The sequence below is a fragment of the Oryctolagus cuniculus genome, chromosome 16 (assembly GCF_964237555.1).
Source record: "Oryctolagus cuniculus chromosome 16, mOryCun1.1, whole genome shotgun sequence".
NCBI lineage: Eukaryota > Metazoa > Chordata > Mammalia > Lagomorpha > Leporidae > Oryctolagus > Oryctolagus cuniculus.
In genome coordinates, this window is record NC_091447.1 from 65,035,723 (window position 1) to 65,056,707 (window position 20,985).

Genomic DNA, 20,985 nt, shown 5'->3' on the forward strand with positions numbered 1-20,985 from the left:
ACCCCCGCACCGTGCCAGAGTGAACCAGCGGGTGGGAAGTCTGTGCCCCTCCAAACACAACAAAAGCTACCCAAGCTGAAGTCAGTCACATCCACCAAGACGGCCACGGGCTCCCCAGGTTAAGGACACGGCATCTATTCCCCGGAGGCCGCCGCTCCGCCCAGCGCAGTGGGCCCCGTGGCACCACCTGCTGCCGTCCCAGGCACATCAGCAGGGAGGTGGGAGGTGCTGCTGCGACTGGCGCTCTGACGGGCTGCCGGCGCTGCAGCCGGCACTTGCCGGCCCCTCACTGAGCTTTGAAAAGGATTTGCACGGGATGGGTGGGCTTGGGGCACACGTTCAGATGGCTCCTGCCATATGCACACCCCAAATCACGTTGCCTGGATTCCAGTGCTGGCTCAGCTCCCGATTCCAGGCCCCTGGGAGGCAGCAGGTGATGCTCAGGTCCTTGGGCCCTTGCCACCCGCGTGGGAGACCCGGATGGAGTTCCAGTTTCCCAGGCGTTTGATGCAGCTGCCTCTCTCTGCCTCTCAAAATTAAGAGGAGGACTGAACTGCAATCTTATTTATACTTTGGCCAAAATTAAAAATTAAAAAAGATACTGCTTATCTTTCTCGCTGGCTTTTTAGGGGCCGGGGGCGTCCCCCCCCCCCCAACGACGCAATTGACCCCTCAAGCTGCCTCTGCCCACTCGCGCGGCAGTTCCAGGGTCGGCCTCCAGAGGGCGCGGCATCACCACTCCTCGGGGGCCCGAGAGCCGTCACTCCAAGGTCCGCCGCATCTCGAAGTCGGGGATGATGGTGTCAGCCTCGCAGGGAGAGGGAATGAGGTGGAGAAATCCCCCCATCTAGGGCTCAGCGCCTACTTAACACCTGCGCACAGTTCCTCGGAACGCAGAAGCCAAAGTTCAGTTCAGGTCGGGGGAGAACTGAAATACGTGCACCTGGAGGGTCTTCCAAAAGCAGGTGGGTGGGGTGCAGCGATGATCTCACGGCCTGGGCCCCTGCAACCACGTGGGAGACCGGGACGGACAGCCCTGGCCATTGCGGCCATTGCTGAGATGCACTTAAGAGTCAGAGTTACAGAGAGATCTTCCATGTACGGGTCCACTCCCCAAACAGCCGCCACAGGGTGCAGGGACCCAGCCCCAGGCTTCGACGTCAGGAAGGGGAAAGGGGGGGCACCCGACTCTCCAGGGCTGCACCCAGCATCAGCCCGGGGTGACCGCACGGCCCACATCCTCCTTGTTGTGTCCTGAATCCCAAATAACACACGAACGGCAGTCACGGATGCAAAACACAGAGGGTTTATTCCAGCCGGCCGGGCCTTCGCCCCCACGCACAGCGGCGCTAGGACAGGGCCTGTCTCTTCCCACCTGACGTGAAGCCGGCATCGGCTCTCTCTCCGGGTGCTTCCTATCTAGCTATTAAACACGCTACGGAGTACAGAAGCGAAAGGCAGTCAGTCCCTACTCTCTCTCTCTGCATCCCCCCTTTTTCTAACGGGAGGAATCCTGCTCGCGTGAGATGCGTGTAGTTCTGTCACAAGACCCCAAGGTGGACCACGTGGACCCTGTCTCTAGCAGATGCCGTTTCCTGGTTAAGGACGCACTGCCTGACAGCCAGCAGCAGGAGCAGGATAAGCAGAAGCCCGAAGAAGGAGCACACCGCGGCGGCGAGCCAAGGGGAGAGACTGAACCAGGACGCAAACCAGCCCTGCTGCTCTAATTCTCTTTCTCGTTTGTCTAGACGCTCCCGCAGTTTCTTCATCGAGTCCCGCACCACCCCAGTATGGTCGGCGTAAACGCAACACTCCTCCCCCAGTGCGGCACAGAGGGCCCCCTGCCCGGGAAACGGGGGAGCCGATCCCTGTCTCTTTCGCGACGCTACCTCTGCGAGGGAGGAGAGAGACCTTTCTAGGCGGGAGACAGCGGTGTCTAATCTCTCTCTCTCTCCATGTGTGGCCCATCTTAGATTGGAAAACGGATGGCTCTGTTGGGCAAGAGAGGCGATTCCTGTGCCCGACCCTGCCAGCCGTGGGCCCAAGAGAGAGGCTACTGTGGTGGCTGTCCTGGGCTCCCTCTTGCGCCTGAGCTGGTGGTCACTTTCTATGTCATTTAAGAGTTGATCCCCTGGGTGATAGAGGATCCTAGGGAGCACCTGGACCATTATACAATATTCCCTGGCCTGGCTGGCCAGCTGGCCACTGAAACAGGGCGTGAGTCCCGACTCTGAGCATGCCCACCAGCTGTTGTTGGGAGGTAGATAATACCCCTCTCGGATAGGCTCAGACCGGCTACAGAGGGGGTTTGAGTCGTTTACCTGACCAACGCACAACCCCTTCCCAGTGACTGACGGCACAGTTAGTCCTGCCGGTGCCTTTTGCTCCCGTTGGCACCCTTGGGAGTTCGGAGAGACGCTATAGTTTCCCGTGATCCCCACAGCCTCATAGAAAGGCAGCCGCATCTCGTAACAGAGCCAGCAGGACCGCGTCTCGTTAGGATTGGTCACGTTGAGGACCTGGTACATTGCGGAGAGCAGTGTCCATAAAGGGTGGCTGTCGAGACCTACATCAGGGACCCCCGCAGGTGGTAAGGAATCCGAGGCGTTAGTTGGGAAAACAGGCGAGGAGTAGCTTAGGGGCGGACCATAGCTTAGAGCCGAAGGGCCCGACACAAGCGGCCTCTCGGTCGTCCAAGAAACCAGCTTATGGTTTTTATTCCTTTTTGGGGGGGCCAGGACTTTATTGGGGCCTGCTGCGCTCAGGGCCTCCACCGGAAATCTCTGGATGGAAAATATCCCTCCCAGATCGGTCCCATCTTGGTAGTACCTTAATCCCCAGCTCTTCCCGTAGTTCCAGTTAGTGTTATTAGGAGTGGTGACATTAATTTGGACTTGCTTGCACAGTTTGCTGGGTTGCACCCTGTAGTTTGAGAGCCGCCCGGAGCCCACAGCCCTCCATGTTCCATAGGGGCGTGGAGGGACACAGCCTGGCGGGTAGTATTCCATTTTAATGTCTGGATCTTTCCCTGCCCCCTCTATCCACAGGGGCGCTATCGTTTCGCAACCCCAGTAGGGACAATAGTACTGAGCCGAGTTGTTGCAATAGGACGGTCCCTCGTCTGGGCACACGTAGAACGGGACACTGTCAGCCCCCGCAGAGGTCAGGTCGCACACGGGGACCAGGTCACAGAGGGTCGTCGTAAAGGAGGAAGCCGCTGGATCCCCAAGTGCTCCTGTTTGTGCCTTAACCACCTCGCCCGGCCTGCTCAGCACCCACCTGTAGTCGCCCTGGCTTGTGGTCACGGGCACTCCCGAGAGCCATATAACCGTGCTGACGGTGAGCAGGTTCATTCTGACTGTTATTTTTCTAACAGTTTTCTCTACTCTAACTGCTGGATCTGAATGTATAGTCTACTGTAACTACTGATCCACTTACCTAATCTAGCTTCACAACAAAGTTAAAGTAATCACAAGTAGCAAATAAGCAACCATTCATGAAGGCTCAGCGTTCGATACGAGGCCCGACCGTGCGTCCGGCAAGCTGCCCGGTGTCGTCACTTCCAGGTGGCAGGTGGCAGGTCCCGGGTTTTCAGAAGGCTGGGTAGGAGGCCGGCTTACGGCGGGGCGCCGGCGTGTGGGTTGCGGTGCGTGGCCGGCTGTGGCTCGGGGAAACGCTCTGCTCCGTGGCTCCTGACCAGCCGCAACTTCACGGGGTTGACGGGGTCTCGGCCAACTGTCCACTCGCGATTGGTCGTTGCAGACTCGGGTCCTGACGCCTCCCTCACGCGGGCACGATGCGGCCGAGGCGCTATTCCATCCGCCTAAACAGCCACAGGGGTGACAACACGACATCGTCAGGCCCTTTCTACCTTGGCGCTAACGTCTTGGCGTTAGGCCTTGTTACCCAAACCCAGTCTCCGGGTTCCAACTGGTGCCTGGGGCCAGACCTTCTCGGTCAGAGCAGCAGGTACCGGCCACAGCTCCTCGTGAACGTTTACGGGGGCCTTCAGCCCTCGCAGCAGTTCCAGACGGCCGAGCTCGCGCCCCCGCCTCGGATGGGCTGCGAATACTGGGGCAGGGGCCTTGCACGTAATTTCAAAGAGAGTCAGACTGAGCTTACAGGGGGTGTTCCGAACTCGGAACACGGCGTCCGGAAGAAGCGTCACCCAATTCTCGCCAGTCTCTATCGCCGATTTAGTTAGTGTCTCCTTCCGCGTCCGGTTCATACGTTCCACCTGACCGGAACCTTGGGGACTACACTCACAACGTAGCTTCCAGTGCGTCCCCAGAACCTGAGCTAGCTGCGGAATTAGCTTACTGACAAGCGCCGGTCCATTATCAGAGCCGATTATTTTGGGAGTCCCATACCTGGGAATTGTTTGTTCTAACCTAGTCTTAGGCACCGTCTCCGCTGTCTCTTTGTGGGGAAGGTCTCCACCCAGCCAGGGGAAGCGTCTACAAATACCAATGAGTATCTGTACCCGGTACTTGCCTGGTCTCACCTCAGTCAAGACCACCTCCCAGAACCGCCCCAGTCTCTCTTACTGGGACGCATTCCTGACGGCTAGCCTCCATCCCCTGACCTGCTCAGCCATCTCCCACAATCCCTCGGGGTGCACAATCTGGGTGGTGGAACTTCAGCCGGGCCACACTGAGTTGTTTCCATTTATTTTCCCCCAAGTGGGTGGTTCAGGGAAGGCTATGGCCCAGAGGCTCAGGTGGGGTGATGTGGGGGAGGCTGAATCCGGAGAGGCCTAGAGGAACTTCCTGAGCCTGCCGTGAATTTGAAAGCCTGTCTTTTGGCCGGCGCCGTGGCTCACTAGGCTAATCCTCCGCCTAGCGGCGCCGGCACACCGGGTTCTAGTCCCGGTTGGGGCGCCGGATTCTGTCCCGGTTGCCCCTCTTCCAGGCCAGCCCTCTGCTGTGGCCCGGGAGTGCAGTGGAGGATGGCCCAAGTGCTTGGGCCCTGCACCCCATGGGAGACCAGGAAAAGCACCTGGCTCCTGGCTCCTGCCATCGGATCAGCGCGGTGCGCCGGCCGCAGCGCGCCGGCCGCGGCGGCCATTGGAGGTGAACCAACGGCAAAGGAAGACCTTTCTCTCTGTCTCTCTCTCTCACTATCCACTCTGCCTGTCAAAAAAAAAAAAAAAAAAAAAAAAAAGCCTGTCTTTTTCAAATCCCTGGTGGCAAACACCCCAGCCCCAGGGCGCTTTTGCCTAAGGATCATTAAGGTGGTATAACAGGAGTGGCATCACATCACCCGCCCCTTGCCCACATCCGCTCATCCACTCTGTACCTCAGCTATATATACACCTCCCTTCTACAATAAAGTGAGAACCTGCTTCCACTGGGCTCCCCACCGCTCCTGATTGTCCCCGGGGTTTGGGGAAGGCTGAGTGGCGGGTGGCGCACTTCCCCTCCTCGGTCAAGGCAAGCTGCGGGCAGCCTTGACAGAACCGGCGCCCCAACCAGGACTAGAACCCAGCTCCGGCACCACATATTAAAAGGAAGTTAAATGGGGCCGGCGCCATGGCTCACCTGGTTAATCTTCCATCTGCGGCACCGGCATCCCATGTGGGCACCAGGTTCTAGTCCCAGTTCCTCCTCTTCCAGTCCAGCTCTCTGCTGTGGCCCAGGAGGGCAGTGGAGGATGGCCCAAGTGCTTGGGCTCTGCACCCACATGGGAGACCAGGAGGAAGCACCTGGCTTCTGGCTTTGGATCAGCACAGCACTGGCTGTAGCGGCCACTTGGGGGGGTGAACCAACGGAAGGGAGACCTTTCTCTCTGTCTTTCTCTGATTAACTCCACCTGTCAAATAAATAAATTTAAAAAAAAAATTTCGGCCGGCGCCGTGGCTCAATAGGCTAATCCTCCACCTTGCGGCGCCGGCACACCGGGTTCTAGTCCCGGTCGGGGCGCCGGATTCTGTCCCGGTTGCCCCTCTTCCAGGCCAGCTCTCTGCTGTGGCCAGGGAGTGCAGTGGAGGATGGCCCAGGTGCTTGGGCCCTGCACCCCATGGGAGACCAGGAGAAGCACCTGGCTCCTGGCTCCTGCCATCGGATCAGCGCGGTGCGCCGGCTGCAGCGGCGGCCATTGGAGGGTGAACCAACGGCAAGGGAAGACCTTTCTCTCTCTGTCTCTCTCTCTCACTGTCCACTCTGCCTGTCAAAAAAAAAAAAAAAAAATTCATGCCCCCCCCAGGGGGGGATGAAAGTTTTGGTGGCACAGGAAGGGGTAAAACCCCCCCACCTTATGCCCCTCCTCCACAAGTGGCCCAAGTCTCGGGAGGACCGGGAGTGTCACCCCAGGAGGGGCCCAGTCTTCAGTACCAGGTCTCAGCAAGGGCACGCTCAGCGGCCGGAGAGCCCCTCCTGGACGGTCCAGGCTTTTCCGCTGAGGGCCACAGGGCCGGCGGGGCAACAGCACTGGCAGTCCTGGCCCTTCTCCATAGTGATCTTTATAACTGGACCGAGGGCCGTCTCCCTGTCGATCGGGATGGGCTTTCCGGCACGTCTGCCTGCTGCCTCAACCCCGCTTCCAAGACTCACCTGCTGGTGTGGACCCAGGCGGTTCCAGGCTACCCTGCAGACGGAGCTCCTCAAGTCCTGGCTGCTTCACGGAGACCGATCCAGGACGAGCCCCCAGACGCTGTGTCCTGAGTCCCAAATAACACACGAACAGCAGTCACAGATGCAAAACACAGAGGGTTTATTCCAGCCGGCTGGGCCTTCGCCCCCACGGACAGCGGCCCTAGGACGGGGCCTATCTCTTCCCACCTGACATGAAGCCGGCATCGGCTCTCCGGGTGCTGTGGATCAAGCACGCTAAGGAGTACAGAAGCGAAAGGCACTCAATCCCTACTCTCTCTCTCTGCATCCCCACACCCCCCCGGGCCGCCCCCGGTTCCCGCCGGGTCTCCCACCCCCGTTCCTCCCATCCAGCCCCCGCCGCGCCCCTTCCCCATAGCCGGCTGCCCCATCAGTGGGCTCGGCACCGCACACACCGACTGAGCGCCCACTGGGTGCCAGGCGCCGCCATCGCGGGGGCGGACGCCCCCAGGCCGGCCGCCGGGGCGCCCCCTACCCCCCGCCGCACCCCAGCAGTCCCCCCTCCCCCGGCCGGGGCCTCGCGAACCCCGCCCCCTGCCTTCCCTCCCTCCCACCCCGTTTCCTGCGACCCCCCAACTACCACCGAAGCCACGTCCTCTTCGGAGAAGTTGCTCCAAGCCACAAGACCAAAGCTCCCCCCGCCCCACAACGGTCGCGCACTCAGCCCCCCTCAAGCACCAGCCCCTTTCTCCTTCTTCCCGTCGCTTCCACCCCGTCTCCTGCAACCTTTCCACGGCCCCCAGCCCCGTTTCCACCCCCTCGACCCCTGCCGGCGCGGCCCCCACGACCCCCTCAACTCCGGCCCTCCTCACGCCTGCCCCCAGCGCCCGCTTCGAGCCGGAGCATCCAACCCGCGGCCGCCCGGACTCACCTGGGCCTCGGCCGCAGCTCCCTGCCCGCACTCCCGCTGCCCCTCGGGCAGCTCCGCCCCGCGCGCCCCGACCCTGCACCTGCGAGCAAGCACGCGGGTCCGAAGCAGGTACTAGCAGCCTTGTGGGCGGGAAAGCAGAAGCCCCGCCCCTTATTTCGCTCTGGCCCCTTGCCGCGGGCGGGCCAGACCAAGTGTAAGGGGAGGAGGGGGAGGTGCGCGCGCAGGAAGAGCCCACCTCGCCCTCAGCCGGCGCTCGCGCCCTGCGGACACCCCTCTCGGGCTTCTCGACATGGCCCGACCCGCGGCGAGGGGCCGGGCGGGGCCGGGAGGAGCCGGCCTTTGAGTGGAAGGCGGGAAAATGGATTCCTCAGGACGCGGCGGCGCTGGGTGAGTGGCGACGACGCGGGCCTGGATTCCTGGAAGCCCGAGGGGGCGGCCGTGGCCGAGGGTGGCTGAATTGGAGGGCGGAGACCCTTGGGGCTGGGCCACAGCCGATTCCCCCGGGGCCGCGGCGGAGGCTTCTGCGCATGCTCGGGGGCGGACTCCTGCCGGGGTTGCGAGTTCGAAACCCGCGGCGTCCTGAGGGACGCGGGGTGCCCCGGGGCGCGTGGGTCAGCCTCGGAGCGGGGCTGGCGCCGTGGGGAGCAAGAGCAGACGGGGCCCTATCCTGGAACCTCAGGGCTGCAGCGTCGTCTCCCGCTCAGACCCGGCCCGGGCCAGGGGCCCACGCGGGGCTCGGCCGTCCGCGCGTGGAGGAAGGCGGCACGGAGCCTCTGACGTCTGGGGGCTCCGTCTGAGAGCCAGCACTGGGTGCACAGCTCCTGGCCCGCGTCGGCTCCGCCCCGTGGCGCTGTCCCTGCCCCTGCCCCTGCCCCTGCACCTTACCGGGCAGGCTGGGAGAGGAGCGGGGCAGCTCCGTGCTCGGGGCGGAGCGGGAAGGCCCGCTGCACTTGCTCAGGGGCGGGGGTCTGGGCACAGTGGGGTCCCCGTGGGCAGTGTCGCCGCCCTGTTGTGAACCCGCCGTGTGGCCCGCCCAGGGGGAAGAGTGGTGGAGTCCCGGTACTTGCAGTATGAGAAGAAGGCGGCCAAGAAGGTTACGACCTCCTGTTCCCCGTGAACCGGCTCGGGGCGACCCCGGGGTCTCTGCCCAGCGCCCAGCGCGTCAGCCCCTCCCGTGTGGGACGGGACGTTCTTTGGCTTCCGACCCAGCGCCCACCTGCTGGATGCCCAGGGTCCGCCGTGCCCAGCGGAGTCTTGATGCACAGCTGGCATTAAAAAAAAAGAAAAAGGCTTCGGTTCCCCCACCCCCGGGGAAGACCCGTGTGGAATTCCAGACTCGGCTTCGTCCAGCCCTGGCCACTGTGGCCATCTGGGGAGTGAGCCCGAGGGTGGGAGACCCCTCTCTCTCTCTCTTTCTATCTCTCTCCCTCTGCCTCTCTCTCTCCCTCTGCCTCCCTGTAACTCTGCCTTTCTAACAGGTAAATAAATCTTTAAGCCCTGTGGGTATTGGAGACAGCCTACAGGAGCTCGGGCCTGGGCCCCAGTGCAGGGGCAGAGTTCCGCCCCGGGAGGCAGGAGAGAGTGCGCGGTGAGAACGCGCCTTGTCCGAGGCCTGGTGGGAACAGTGCACGACCCAGCGCCGTGCTGTGTTGGTTTTAGTTTTATTTATTCGTTTATTTACCTGAGCGACACAGGGGCAGAGCAGAGAGCTCCCGAGCCTCTGGGGAACCCCCAGACACCCGCGGTGCCCGGAGCTCACGCAGGTCTCCCCCAGGGAGCAGGAACCCGGTTATGGGGGCCGTCACCGCGGACTCCCGGGGGCTGCTGGGGCAGCAGGTGTTGTCAGGAGCTGTGCCGGGTGCAGAGGCCGGGCTCTCTGACGGGAGACGCGGGCGTTGGGACCCCCGGGCTCCACACGGCGCCCCCACTGCCTGCTCTGTCCCGGGAAGGAGCTGCTGGAAACAGATGCCGTGACGCTGGGGTCACTCGGCCGTCCCAGTCGTGCGTGGTGCCCGCACGGAGCTAGACGCTCGTCTCTGCCTCTCTGACGTATTTTTAAGATGCACTTACTGACTAGGGGGAGAGAGAGAGAGAGAGAGAGAGATCTTCCATCCACTGCTGGGCTCCCCAAATGCCTGCGCCAGGCTGAAGCCAGGAGCCCGGAGCTCCATCCGGGTCTCCCACAGGGTGCAGGGGCCCGAGACGTGGCCTTCCTCTGCTGCCTTCCCAGGCGCCTCGCAGGGAGCTGGCTCGGGAGCCCGGAGGAGCCAGGGTTCGAGCTGTGGGCTGGGCGCCAGGTCAGAAGCTCAGCTTGACCCGCTGTGCCCGGTGTCCGCCCTGACGGACTCCTGGGAGTGCGCTGTGAGGTCGGCCTGAGGGAGGGGCCTCGCACCACTGTCTCCTCCCACGAACGACTGTGGGGGAGGTCACAGCCCAGACAGGACGGCCTCAGAGGGGCCTGGGACGCTTGGCTACGGCGCCCCCATGTGTCTCGCATGGGGCACAGTGAGATCTTTGAAGGCCGTGTTTTCATTTTAAAATAATTTCTCCTGAGCTTATTTTTAATAATTTCTTTAATTTTTTATTATTTATTGGAAGGCAGAGAGACAGACACAGAGGGCTCCATCCACTGGTTCACTTCCCAAATGCCCTCCGTGGCCAGGACTGGACCAGGCCGGAGCCAGGAGCCAGGAGCCCAGTGTGGGTGCAGGAGCCCTCCTAGGGTCTGCATTAGGAGGAAGGCAGGGCCGGGGCCCGGGATGGGGACTCGAACCCGGGGAGCGGGATGTGGGACGTGGATGCCTTCACGTGGGGCCGCGCGCCCGCCCATGTTTGAAGCCGCGGTGTAGTTTACATGGCTCGGGTCCCTGCAGCCGTGTGGGGACCGGGGTGGCGCTCCTGGCTCCCGGCTTCAGCCTGGCCCAGCCCCAGCGTGGCCGCCATGTGGGGGGTGAACCCGCGGATGGAAGGTTCTCTCTCGCTCACTCGCTCGCTCGCTCTGTGTCTCTCCTGTCAGAGAGGCGGGGAGATAAATCATAGAGATAAATAAGGAAAGCCTGAATCTTAACAACAACAGAGAAGAGTGCCCTGGGCACCCTGTGGCCTCGGGTGGACAGAGCGGACGCCGCGCCCGCTGCCCGTCTAGGAGACGTCCTAGGGTTTCCTGCGCGACGGTCGCGTCTGCACAACGCAGGGCTCTGGTGTTCCCTTCCGGCCTCTGTGCCTTTTCTGGCTTATTCTAGAACGTCCCCTGGGAGGGGAGGGAGGTGTGGGCGGGGCCTTGTTCTGGCTCCTTCCAGGGTTCTTGTTGCTGTTAGTTATGGTCATTGTGGGCCGGGTCTCCTGCTTGGCTCGCTTGCTTCTCTGTAAGTCTCGCAGATGAATTCCCGTATGACCTGGCTGCTCCGGCACGCGCGTGACAGCCAGGGCTGGGCCAGGCCGACGCCAGGAGCCGCAACTCCATCCGGGTCTCCCACAGGGCGGCCGGGCCCCTGCTGCACCTCCCGAGGTGCCCATCGGCGGGAAGCTGGAGTGGAGAGCCGGGTGGGACGTGAGCCCAGGCTCCCCGCCAGGGGCGTAGGCGGCCCCAGTGACCCCGACCCGCTCTGCCGAGCGCCCGCCGTAGGCAAGCCGTCCCTATGAGGTGACCCGAAATCAGCCCCTTGGGATGGACACCCGCAGGCACCTGGTGACTTCTGTCCTGTGCGCACGAGATCAAGTCTCAGAGCTCTGACTCTCCCTGCCCCGCGCCGACCCCAGCAGGGCCCCCAGGGAGTAGGCCGCGTCATCCCCTGACGACCCGTGTCCCCTCCCAGCCTCCTGCAGCTGACACAGCAAAGACCAGCGGGAAGGCACCCGAGGGCGGGAGGAAAGCCAGCCAGCCCCAGAGGAGCCGAGGTGCTGGGTTGGGGCTCCCTCCTCCTTCCTGGGAGGGGTCAGGAGGCTCAGCGGGGGCGGGCGGGGGGAGGGGTCACTTTGTTCCTGCGTGGCCGTGGAGGAGAGCCGGCTGCCACTGTGCGCCTCGTTGGCCTCTGGCCGATGGCCTGCAGTGGGAGAGCGTGAGATATGTCAGTGACACGGGAAGCCAGGGATCAGGGCCGGCCCGTGCCTTCCCGTGACCCCCTGTGGCGGGAGTTCACGTCCAAGTCCAGCGGTCATCCCTCCTGAGGGCGGCGCCCCCGTGATCCTCACCCTCCCCGGCCCTTCCCCTCGGCGCTGCCTTGCTGGGCCCCCACGCCTGAGCCCCCACCCACAGCCGTAGCTGGCGCACATGGTGCTCACTGCGCGTCCACGTGCTCCCTAGGGAAGTGCGGGCAGCGCCTCCCGCACAGCCCTGCCCTGCCCCCCAGCCCTCACTGCCCCCTCCCCACTGGGACTCAGGAGAAGCTGAGTGTAGGAGGGAGGGGCGCCCGCGGGGGCACCCACCTCACCCAGGGCTCCCTGGCGTCCTCGATGGCCGGCAGATGGCAGCGGCTTCGGGAAGGGGGACCTGCAGTCGACCATGCTGGAAGGCCACGGCGCGGCCCCGCCCGACCTCGACCTCTCCGCCATCAACGGTGAGAGCCCAGCTCAGAGTTCAGCCCGCTCCCCTCGCCGCCAGGGCCACGGACCACGGGGCTTCCCGCACAGCCGCTCCCCAGCCGGCCCCGGCGGCCGCGGTTCAGTTGACGAAGCTCGGAACTGGCCGAGCGTCCAGCAGAAGCCGGCCTTGGAGACGTGGGCTTGGATTTTGTTTTCCTGTTAGACGTGTTATTTAGTTGAAAGGTAGAGTGAGGAGGTGGGGGGTAGCTGGACATCTTCCATCGCTGGTTCACTCCCAGAACGGCCGCAGCAGCTGGGACTGGGCCAGGCTGAAGCCAGGACTCAGGAGTCCGCCGGTGTCTCCCACGTGGATAGCAGGTGCCCGCCCCTGTGGCTCTGTGGGCCCCTAGCAGGGAGCCGGAGTGGAAGCAGAGGCGCCAGGACTTGAACAGGCTCCCACGGGAGGGGTGTGGCCCGCGGTGCCCGGGGCCCCCCCGCGGATCTGTGCCTCTTCTGTGCCCCTCTCTCTCAGACCGCAGCGCACTCAGGAAGACCCCCCAGCTGGACAGGTCGCTGTCCAAGAGGGCGGAGTCGGCCTCCTTCTCGGCCCCGCGGAGGAAGGGCCCGGTGAGTGAGCGAGAGGCCGCCACCCGCGCTCCACGCGTCTGCTTGGCTCCTGCCTGGGGCCCGGGCACCCTGGGGCCTGGGGCGCCCAGAGCCCAGACAGCCGTGCCGTGAGCACAGCCGTGGGGACCTCAGCTGTTCTAGATCGTTCCGAGGTGAAGTTCCCCAAGTGCACGTACGGTAGGGGGCCAACCTGGGGTCTCAGGTCCATTTCGTGCCGGCGCTGTGCCGGGCAAGGGGTCAGACAGGCGCCTGTCCTGGGTGGGGCTGGGCCCAGGGGACGCAGGACGCTGTCCTGGCACCAAGGTGGCAGCGGGGTGGGCCGGGGCCCCTCTGAACCTTGATTGACAGCTGCTGCTCTGTCCCTCTGGAGGGGAGGGGCAGGCCCGCGGCATGGGCCACTGAGGGGCCTCCTCCCCCCAGGACCTCTGTGAGGAGATGGAGCTGATGGAGTCGCAGACGCTGCTGCTGACCCTGCTGGCCGTCAAGGTGACCGCGGCCTGGCCCGGGAGTGGCGCGGGGTGGGGGGGCGGCCCCCGCTGACCCGGGCCGCGCCTCTGCACCCCTCTCAGATGGAGAACGGGCTGGCCCGCTTTGAGGAGCAGGCAGAGCAGGATTTGCTGCGCCTGGGCCAGGAGCGGGAGCGGCTGCGGGAGACGGCCCACGCGCTGCGGCGCAGGCTCCTGGTCTCGCAGAGGAAGAGGGAGCTGGCGGGAGCCCTCACCGCCCAGGTCAGCCGCGGGCGCGGGCGGGAGGGGCTATGCTGGGCTCTGCGGCCCCACGGGGTCTGGGCCGCGAGTGGGTGCGCCCCAGTGGAGCACAGGGCGCTGAGGGCCAGGGCAGGCCTGCCCTCCGGTCCCTGCAGACACGAGCGGCCCCTCCCCTCCCCTCCACGGAGTCCCGGGGACAGGACTGGACAGAGGTCTGGGGAGCCAGCCGCGGAGAAGGCCAGGAGGGCCCGGGGCCCCGCCCCTGACCCCGGCTTCCTGCTCGGCCTGGATCCTTGGGCAGCAGGCCGGCTCCAGCACTGGGTCCCTGCCGCCCACCTGGGAGTCACCTCGAGCCGCGTGGGCATCTGGGAGGGACAGTGAGGGGAGGTTCTCTCTCCCGCTAGCTCTCAAAAATACAGATCAAACCCACTGGTTTTGCAGAACTTTGTAATCCATGTATCCTTTGGTTGTAACATGCATTTCCCACACACTGTTTTAATGATGTATTTAGTAACTTGAGAGGCGGAGTTACAGACAGAGAGGGAAGGACAGAGGGGTCCCCATCCACTGGGTCACTCCCCAAATGGCCGCAGTGGCCGGAGCCGGGCCTGAGCCCTCCCCGCGGAGCCTGCGTTAGCCCAGGTCCGTGCCCCGCCCCCAGCGCTGGGCAGGAAAGGGGGGTTCAGCGTCTGCGTGAGTTCTGGGGGACTCAGGGCTCGGAACAGGTCCCTGTCGCTCCCCCACGCGGCCATGAGGGCCCAGACCGCCCGGGCGGGCAGGGCAGGGCGGAGGTGGCCCCGTGAGCGCGGGCGGCGGAGGCACACGCGTATTTGCAAGGCGCAGCCTGGACCGTGCCCGGGAGCGGGAGGTCGGGGGCGCCCAGCGCAGCCTCAGAGGCCCCCGGGGGCCTGCCGCGTCCGCCTTGGGGAGCCCAGGGGTGCTGGGGGCGCGGACGGTGACGTCCTGTCTCACGGCCCCTCCCTCCCGCCACAGACGGAGCTGCTGCGGCCCTTCGAGGCAGCGGCCGGCCGCTTCAGGGAAGGGTACACGGCGCTCGCCACGGCCCTGGACGGCACCCGGCACGAGCTGCCCGTGCGCTCCGTCTACCTGGAGGGGGGCGGCCGGCGCCTGCTCGGTAGGAGCGATGTCGCGGCCGCGCGGGGCGGCCTTGGGGGGGGGGGGCGGCGGCGTGGGGGTCCGGGTGCTGCACTGCAGAGGGCGCTGCGGGCAGCCTGGGCCCCTTTCCTCCGGCGCTGACGGCCCCCTCCCCTCCCCTCCAGATGCCCTGCAGCCTGAGCTGAACACCGCCCACCGCCTCCTGGGAGAGCTGGGGGTCGGCAGCGCAGAGCCCACGCAGGCGCTGGCCTTGCTCAGCGAGCTCCGGGGCCTGGCCGTGGAGAAGGACCTGGAGCTCCGAAGGTATCCTGGGGGACCCTTCCCGCCCACGGGGTGCAGGGGGGCAGCTGCGGCGTCTTTGGGGCCCCTGGGCCCTTCCCACTGCAGTTCCCACCCAGGCTGGCTGCGGGCTCCCAGAGGGTGCCCGCCCCGCCCCCACGTCCAGCTCCCTGCTGGGCCCCCTGGGGAGCAGCTGCAAGGACTCAAGTGCTCAGGTCCTGCCTGGATGCCCAGCGCTCTGGGCCGCCCGCGGTGGGGGTCTCCGCCCACAATGAGGGTCTGCCCGCGGTGGGGGTCTCCGCCCCGCTGAGGGTCTGCGCCCATTCTCTCCCAGGAGCTTCGCCCAGGTGCTGGAACTGTCGACCGAGGCGAGCAAAGAGGCCGCCCTGCTGAACCAGCGCGCCTGGGAGGAAGCGCAGGGCCCGGCGGCCCCCAGCCGCTGGTACTTCCGCGAGGACGGCGCCCGCGGGGAGCGGCCCCTCTCCCAGGACGAGCCGGGGCCCCCGTGAGCCCGGCCGCCCCTGCCCGGAGCCCTGGCCTCGCCTGGGGTGCCCTGGACAGTTGAGCACTTTATCGGCTGCCGTTGGACCGTGTTGTTTGCCGCGTTGAAATAAAACTGTTCTGCACTGGAAGCGCGCGTTTTGTGGGTGAGCCCGGCTGGGCGGGGCGCGCTGTGTCCGGGTCCCCTGAGCTCCCGACCCCCGGTCATCACGGGGCGGTGCCTGCAGCTGAAGACTTTGTGCGATTAAAAAAGTTAGATAGATAGATAGATAGATAGATAGATAGATAGATAGAGGGTAGAGTCGCAGAGAGGGAGACTGAGCGAGATCCGTCCCTGGGCCGCTCCCCAGACGAGCATCATGGCCTGGGCGGGGCCACACAGAAGCGGGAGGCAGAGACGCCACCCAGGTCCCCACGCACGCGGGTGACGGGCACAGTGTTTGGGCCACCTGTGCCAGGCTCCTCAGGGTCCCTGCACCGCTGGGCTGGGACCAGCCTTACCAAACGCTGCTGTCACCTGGGGGGGGGGGCTCTGCTGGTCACAGGCACTGGGCCCCGGAAGGGAGGGTCAGGCTGTCCCCGGGCCACGCCTAGACACCTCACAAGTGCTCACGGGGTGCGACAGCCCCGCTCAGAGAGGCTCACACACTGCCCCAGGTCACCCAGCAGCATAGCAGGGGGCCCAGGCCTTGAACTTGCAGCCGCGTGAGCCTGGGCTTGCCGGGGGGTGAGCAACGAGAAGCCAGATGGATCTTTGACACAATGAGCTGGAATTTCCAGCTCAGAGCAGGGGAGAGAAAACAGCCACAGCGAGGGAGGAAGGGTGCTGGGCCGGACGCGTCGCCCTGGGAACACCCTCCACCCCGCCCCTGCTCACCTCGGCTCCACGCTCCTCTGTCCGTGAACGTGGCTGCTCTGGGGGCCACGCAAGTGCCGTGTCCGTCCTTCTCCGTCTCCCTCACTCACATTCGCTCCCGGACGGCCCTGCCTCTGTGCACAGGACGTCAGATGAACCCCAGCGGTGCCGGCCCCCACCCCGCTGGACACAGACATCCATGGCCACCAGCCCGGGTTCCCCTCCCTTGTCCTGGCCGTGGCCTGTGTCCCTGGCTCACATCCAAGCCCTCCGGAGTCTGGCTCTGAGCTTGAACTTCATACTTCGTTTCAAGTCTGTCTCCACACAGTCGCGTGCTGAGGCCCCCGGGGGTGACACCAGCCGCTCCTGAATTTTGTGGGGACACAGCTCAGCCCAGGATACCCCCGCCCCACCCCGCACATGCTTGTTAACAAAGGAAACTAGAGGTTCGGGAAGGCGACTCACCTGCTCACAGCAAGGAGACACAGATGTTAAACCCTGTCCAGTGCTCACGTGTCTTTAAAACGTATCTGGGGCTGGCGCTGTGGCGTAGCGGGGAAAGCCGCTGCCTGCAGCATACGGGCGCCGGTTCGAGGCCTGGCTGCTCCACTTCCCATCCAGGTCTCTGCTGTGGCCCGGGAAGGTGGTGGAGGATGGCCCAAGTCCTTGGGCCCCTGCACCCGAGTGGGAGACCTGGAAGAAGCTCCTGGCTCCTGGCTTTGGACCAGCTCAGCCTGAGGCCATTTGGGGAGTGAACCAGCAAATAGAAGACCTCTCTCTCTGCCTCTCTAATAGGTAAAGAAATCTTTTTTTTTTTTTTTTTTTTAATCTATCAGAAGCAGAGAGAGCTGCCACCCACTGGCTCACTCTCCAGATGTTCACAGCAGCCAGGGCTGGGCCAGGGCTGAAGCTGGGAGCCAAGCACGAAATCCGGGTCTCCCGTCTCCCCCGTAGGGGCCAGGAACTCCACTGTCTGAACTCACTTCACCTGCTGCCTCGCAGGCTGCACGTTTGCGGGAGCGCTGGAGGCAAGAGTGGGGCCCGGGCTTGAACCCGGGCACCTTGATAGAGGATGCAGGTGTTTAACTGCTAAGTCACGAGTTCACTTTGTACAGGAAAGCCAAAAAGACTTCTTAAGAGGGCTGCCTTCTTCTTGCCACACACCACAGTTGTTCTTCTTCTTTTTTTTTTTTTTTTTAAGATTTATTTATTTATTTGAAAGGCAGAGTTACACAGAGAGAGAGAGAGAGAGAGAGAGAGGTCTCCATCCGCTGGTTCACTCCCCAGATGGCTGCAACAGCCAGGGCTGGGCCAGGCTGAAGCCAGCAGCCAGGAGCTCCATCCGGGTCTCCCACGTGGGTGCAGGAGCCCGAGGACTTTGGGCCATCTTCCACTGCTTTCCCAGGCGCATGAGCAGGGAGCTGGACCAGAAGTGGAGCAGCCGGGACTTGAACTGGCGCCCATATCGGATGCGAGTATCGCGGCCAGATGCTTAACCTGCCACGCCACAGCGCCGGCCCCTGCAGCATTTCACAGAAGGGGCTCGAGCAGCCGTGGATTCTGGTATCCATGGGGAGGGAGGGTCCAGAAACCAATCCCCTCCTCCGGGGGGTGGATGTGGAGGGGGAGGAGGCCACCGCCCGGCACCTGGCTGCGTCTGGGAGCTGCGTGACCCAGCAGGTGCTGTAGGGAAAGGCCTTGTTGGTACAAGGGGGTGAGGGGGCCCTGCTTCCTGTGGGGGTGCCATCTGCTTGTTAGAATAACTCCTCAGGTGGTAGGGAAGGTGCTGGCTGTGGACCGGGTTGAGTGGGGGGTGTGGGTGGTCTGGGTGACAGGGGCAGGGGCTGGGGGGAGGGCGTCCCAGTGGGAGAGGGGCAAGAACAGGGGGACTGGCAGGTAGTTCTTAGGGGTCCCACGGGGCTCATCCACACAGCTCTCAGACAAGGATGGCCGAGCTATCCCTGAGAACGGGGGCAGACGGCACCGGGGGGGCATCTGAGCCAGAGCATGGACACCCAAGGTTGAGTCCTGGCTCCGACCCAAGTTCGAGTCCTGGCTCCGGCTCCTGACTCCAGCTTCTGCTAATGCACCCTCTGCTGATGGCTCAGGGACCCACATCAGGGACCCGGATGGAGCTCCTGGCTCCTGGCTTCGGCCTGGCCCAGCCCAGACCTGGCTGTTGCGGCCATTTGGGAGCTGAGCCAACAGGTGGAAGATCTCTCTCCGTCTGTGTGTAGCTCTACCTTTCGATTCAATGAAATAAATCTAAGGAAAGGAACTGGGGGGGGGGCACCTGCTCAGAGCACTCCCCCTGCGGGTACACGGCTGCCACCATGTCCTCTGTCCCCTCCCAGCCGCAGCAAATCCTGCCTCTTCTGGGGGCCCTGGACGTGGCCAGAAGGCACTCAGAGGACTTGCCTGTGCCTGGTGGGGGTGGGGATGAGAGTGGTTGGGGAGGGGGGGGAGAGCAGGCTTAGGCCTGGGACCGGAGGGAGGACCAGGAGGGAGGCGACTGGGTCCAGGGAGGGGTCTGGGGGAGGACCCACGGAGGGTTGGACCCTGGCTGGGGACCAGGCGGGTCCTGGGGGGCTGCCCAGCTCAGCCGGGTGGCGGCAGCTCAGACCCAGGCCCTGATGCCAGCCTTGGGCCCGCCCGCCCTGGCCCCCCTCCCCGGGCACCGCGCCCCTGCGGAACCGAAAACTGCGGGTCGCTGCTGCTTCCTCGTGGGACACACAACCGCAGGCCCCATGGGTTGCCCCGGGCGGTGGGGGGTATAGCCTGGGTGTCCTCTGGGGTAGGGGTGTCGGGGGAGGGGGCTGGTCCAGAGAGCTTGCCGCAACTTGTCTAAGGCCGCACAGCCTCTGCCAATGGTGGGGGACCTGGGGTCCTGTCCCCAGGACAGAACAGGAGAGGGGGCGCCCTCCACCCCACAGCGCCTCCTCTTGGCATGAGCCCGGCTGTGGTCTTGGGTGGTGGTCTCCGGCTGGGCCTGGGTTGGGAAATGTCTTGCCTATACGCATGTTGCCGCCCCACGTTTCTGGCCAGGTGGAGTGAATGAAGCCGCCGGGAGGAGAATTTCCCGCCAGCTACTTCGTAGGGGGAGATTCGCAGGGCGGCCCGGGTGGGCTTCACCACCTGTTAGCTTCTTCAGGTAGCTCTTGTGGCCGAGATGACAGCAAACAGGTAACCCGCGCGGACTAGGTGGCGTCCTCGCTTCTAGTGGGGTCAAAGGTGGGAAGGAAAGATGGCAGACAGTGCTGATTTTTTCCCCTCCTGGACGTTGAAACCCTGCAAACTTGTGCACTCGTTTCCGGACTGGTACCTGGGCTCCTGCACCTGCAGCGCGTCTCTCTTTAATCCAGCAATGTCCAGGGCGCAGTGCTGATGGAGGCCACCAGGTGGCGCTCTGCCCTTACAAACCGTGACCTTGTCCTGTGGAGGCACAAGTTCGTAGTCTCTGACTTTACAATGAGTGAAATGCAACCCACTGGTGTGTCCCAGGACGGAAGCCCGATGTGGGCAGCGGGGTGAAGACTCTAACCCCGATCTGAGTTAGGGCTGGAAGAGGCAGTCCCCGCTCAGCCTGGGCTACGTACGTGTGAGCCCTGGGAGTCGGCCGGGGGCCAGGCACTAAGACCGTCGTCCCCTAACGAAGGCCACGTGTGTGACCCGAGGGCCCTGAATGGTGGCCGTTGCTCCAGCTGGACAGAGCTGAGCGTGGTCCTGGGGCCAGGGCCTTCTGCGGCCAGCGCTGTGGTGAGGCAGCGGCACCCTGACCCCACCAAGCCTGCTCCCGCAAGCGTTTCAATTGAAGTCCCGTTTAATGGTTTTGTTTATGCTTTTTTAAAATAAGATGTATTTATTTATTTGCAAGTCAGAGTTACACAGAGAGAGGAGAGGCAGAGAGAGAGAGAGAGAGAGACAGAGGTCTTCCATCCGCTGGTTCACTCCCCAATTGGCCTCAATGGCTGGAGCCAATCTGAAGCCAGGAGCTCCATCTGGTCTCCCATGCAGGTGCAGGGGCCCAAGGACTTGGGCCATCCTCCACTGCTTTCCCAGGCCGTAGCAGGGAGCTGGATCAGAAGAGGAGCAGCCAGGACTCGAACCGGTGCCCATACGGGATGCCGGCACTGCAGGCCAGGGCTTTAACCCGCTATGCCACAGCACCGCCCCGGTAAATTGTTTTTGGAAATGTTTAAGGAGATAGAAATGCGAATACATAGCTTTGATCCTCACACACGTAGCCCTGTATCAAATGATCGCTCTGGCGCCGGCGCCGCGGTGCAGCCGGTTAAGCCACCCCCTGCGATGCGTATACACTGATGCCCACATGTACACGCATGCGTGGACGCACACACACACGCATGTGCCCATATGCATGCATGTACCATGCAGTGTGTGCACACAATGCGTGCATGGGCACACATGTAAGTGCCTATGAGGAGGCGGGGTCTCTCCGCCCCCTGCTGTGAGCACCCTTGGGTGGGAGGCTGCAGAGGGTTCTCTCTCTGCAGGGTCGTGTGTACACACAGCTCTGTGCCTTTGCAACATCAGAACCGATAAAAGGCCCCGCAAGCCCGAGCAGAACAAGCCCTTCTCGGCCAGGCCACGGTTCTGCTGGTGTCTGGGGCCCAGTCTGGGCACTGTGGGGGCTGGGCCGCAGCCGAGACCGTCCCTTGGTGGGCGCTGCAGAGACGTCACCCGGCATCCTGGCCTGGACCAGGGGAACCCCTCCTCCCACAGCCCCGGCCCCCACCTGCAGGTCCCCACAGGCCTCGGGGGCCAGGGACCCTGGGCAGACGAGGGCAGCCGCGGACAGCCGGGCATCTCTGTGTTCATCCGGACAGATAAGCCGGTGTATGAGCCCCCAGCACTGGGGTGGGCGGCCGGCGCGGG

At 64.0% G+C, this 20,985-nt stretch overlaps 1 protein-coding gene and 1 long non-coding RNA gene across 2 annotated transcripts; one reads left to right on the top strand and one right to left on the bottom strand.

Moving 5' to 3' along the window:
- Nucleotides 1–1,292: 1,292 nt before the first annotated feature.
- On the bottom strand, nt 1,293–7,627 carry LOC138845660 (uncharacterized). The gene is made up of 3 exons (XR_011382885.1): nt 7,483–7,627; nt 6,552–6,827; nt 1,293–3,823 (listed from the first exon to the last, which is right to left on the bottom strand). It is a non-coding gene; the product is annotated as an uncharacterized lncRNA (long non-coding RNA).
- A 900-nt stretch (nt 7,628–8,527) lies between these two features.
- LOC103345367 (HAUS augmin-like complex subunit 8) lies at nt 8,528–15,364 on the top strand. Its single transcript, XM_070058930.1, has 9 exons — nt 8,528–8,575; nt 11,298–11,379; nt 11,946–12,038; nt 12,536–12,630; nt 13,051–13,116; nt 13,200–13,358; nt 14,331–14,472; nt 14,618–14,756; nt 15,067–15,364. Exons 3-9 carry the CDS (start codon nt 11,984–11,986, stop codon nt 15,239–15,241), a joined length of 831 nt encoding a protein of 276 aa, XP_069915031.1. The 5' UTR covers nt 8,528–8,575; nt 11,298–11,379; nt 11,946–11,983; the 3' UTR covers nt 15,242–15,364.
- The last annotated feature ends 5,621 nt before the right edge of the window (nt 15,365–20,985 follow it).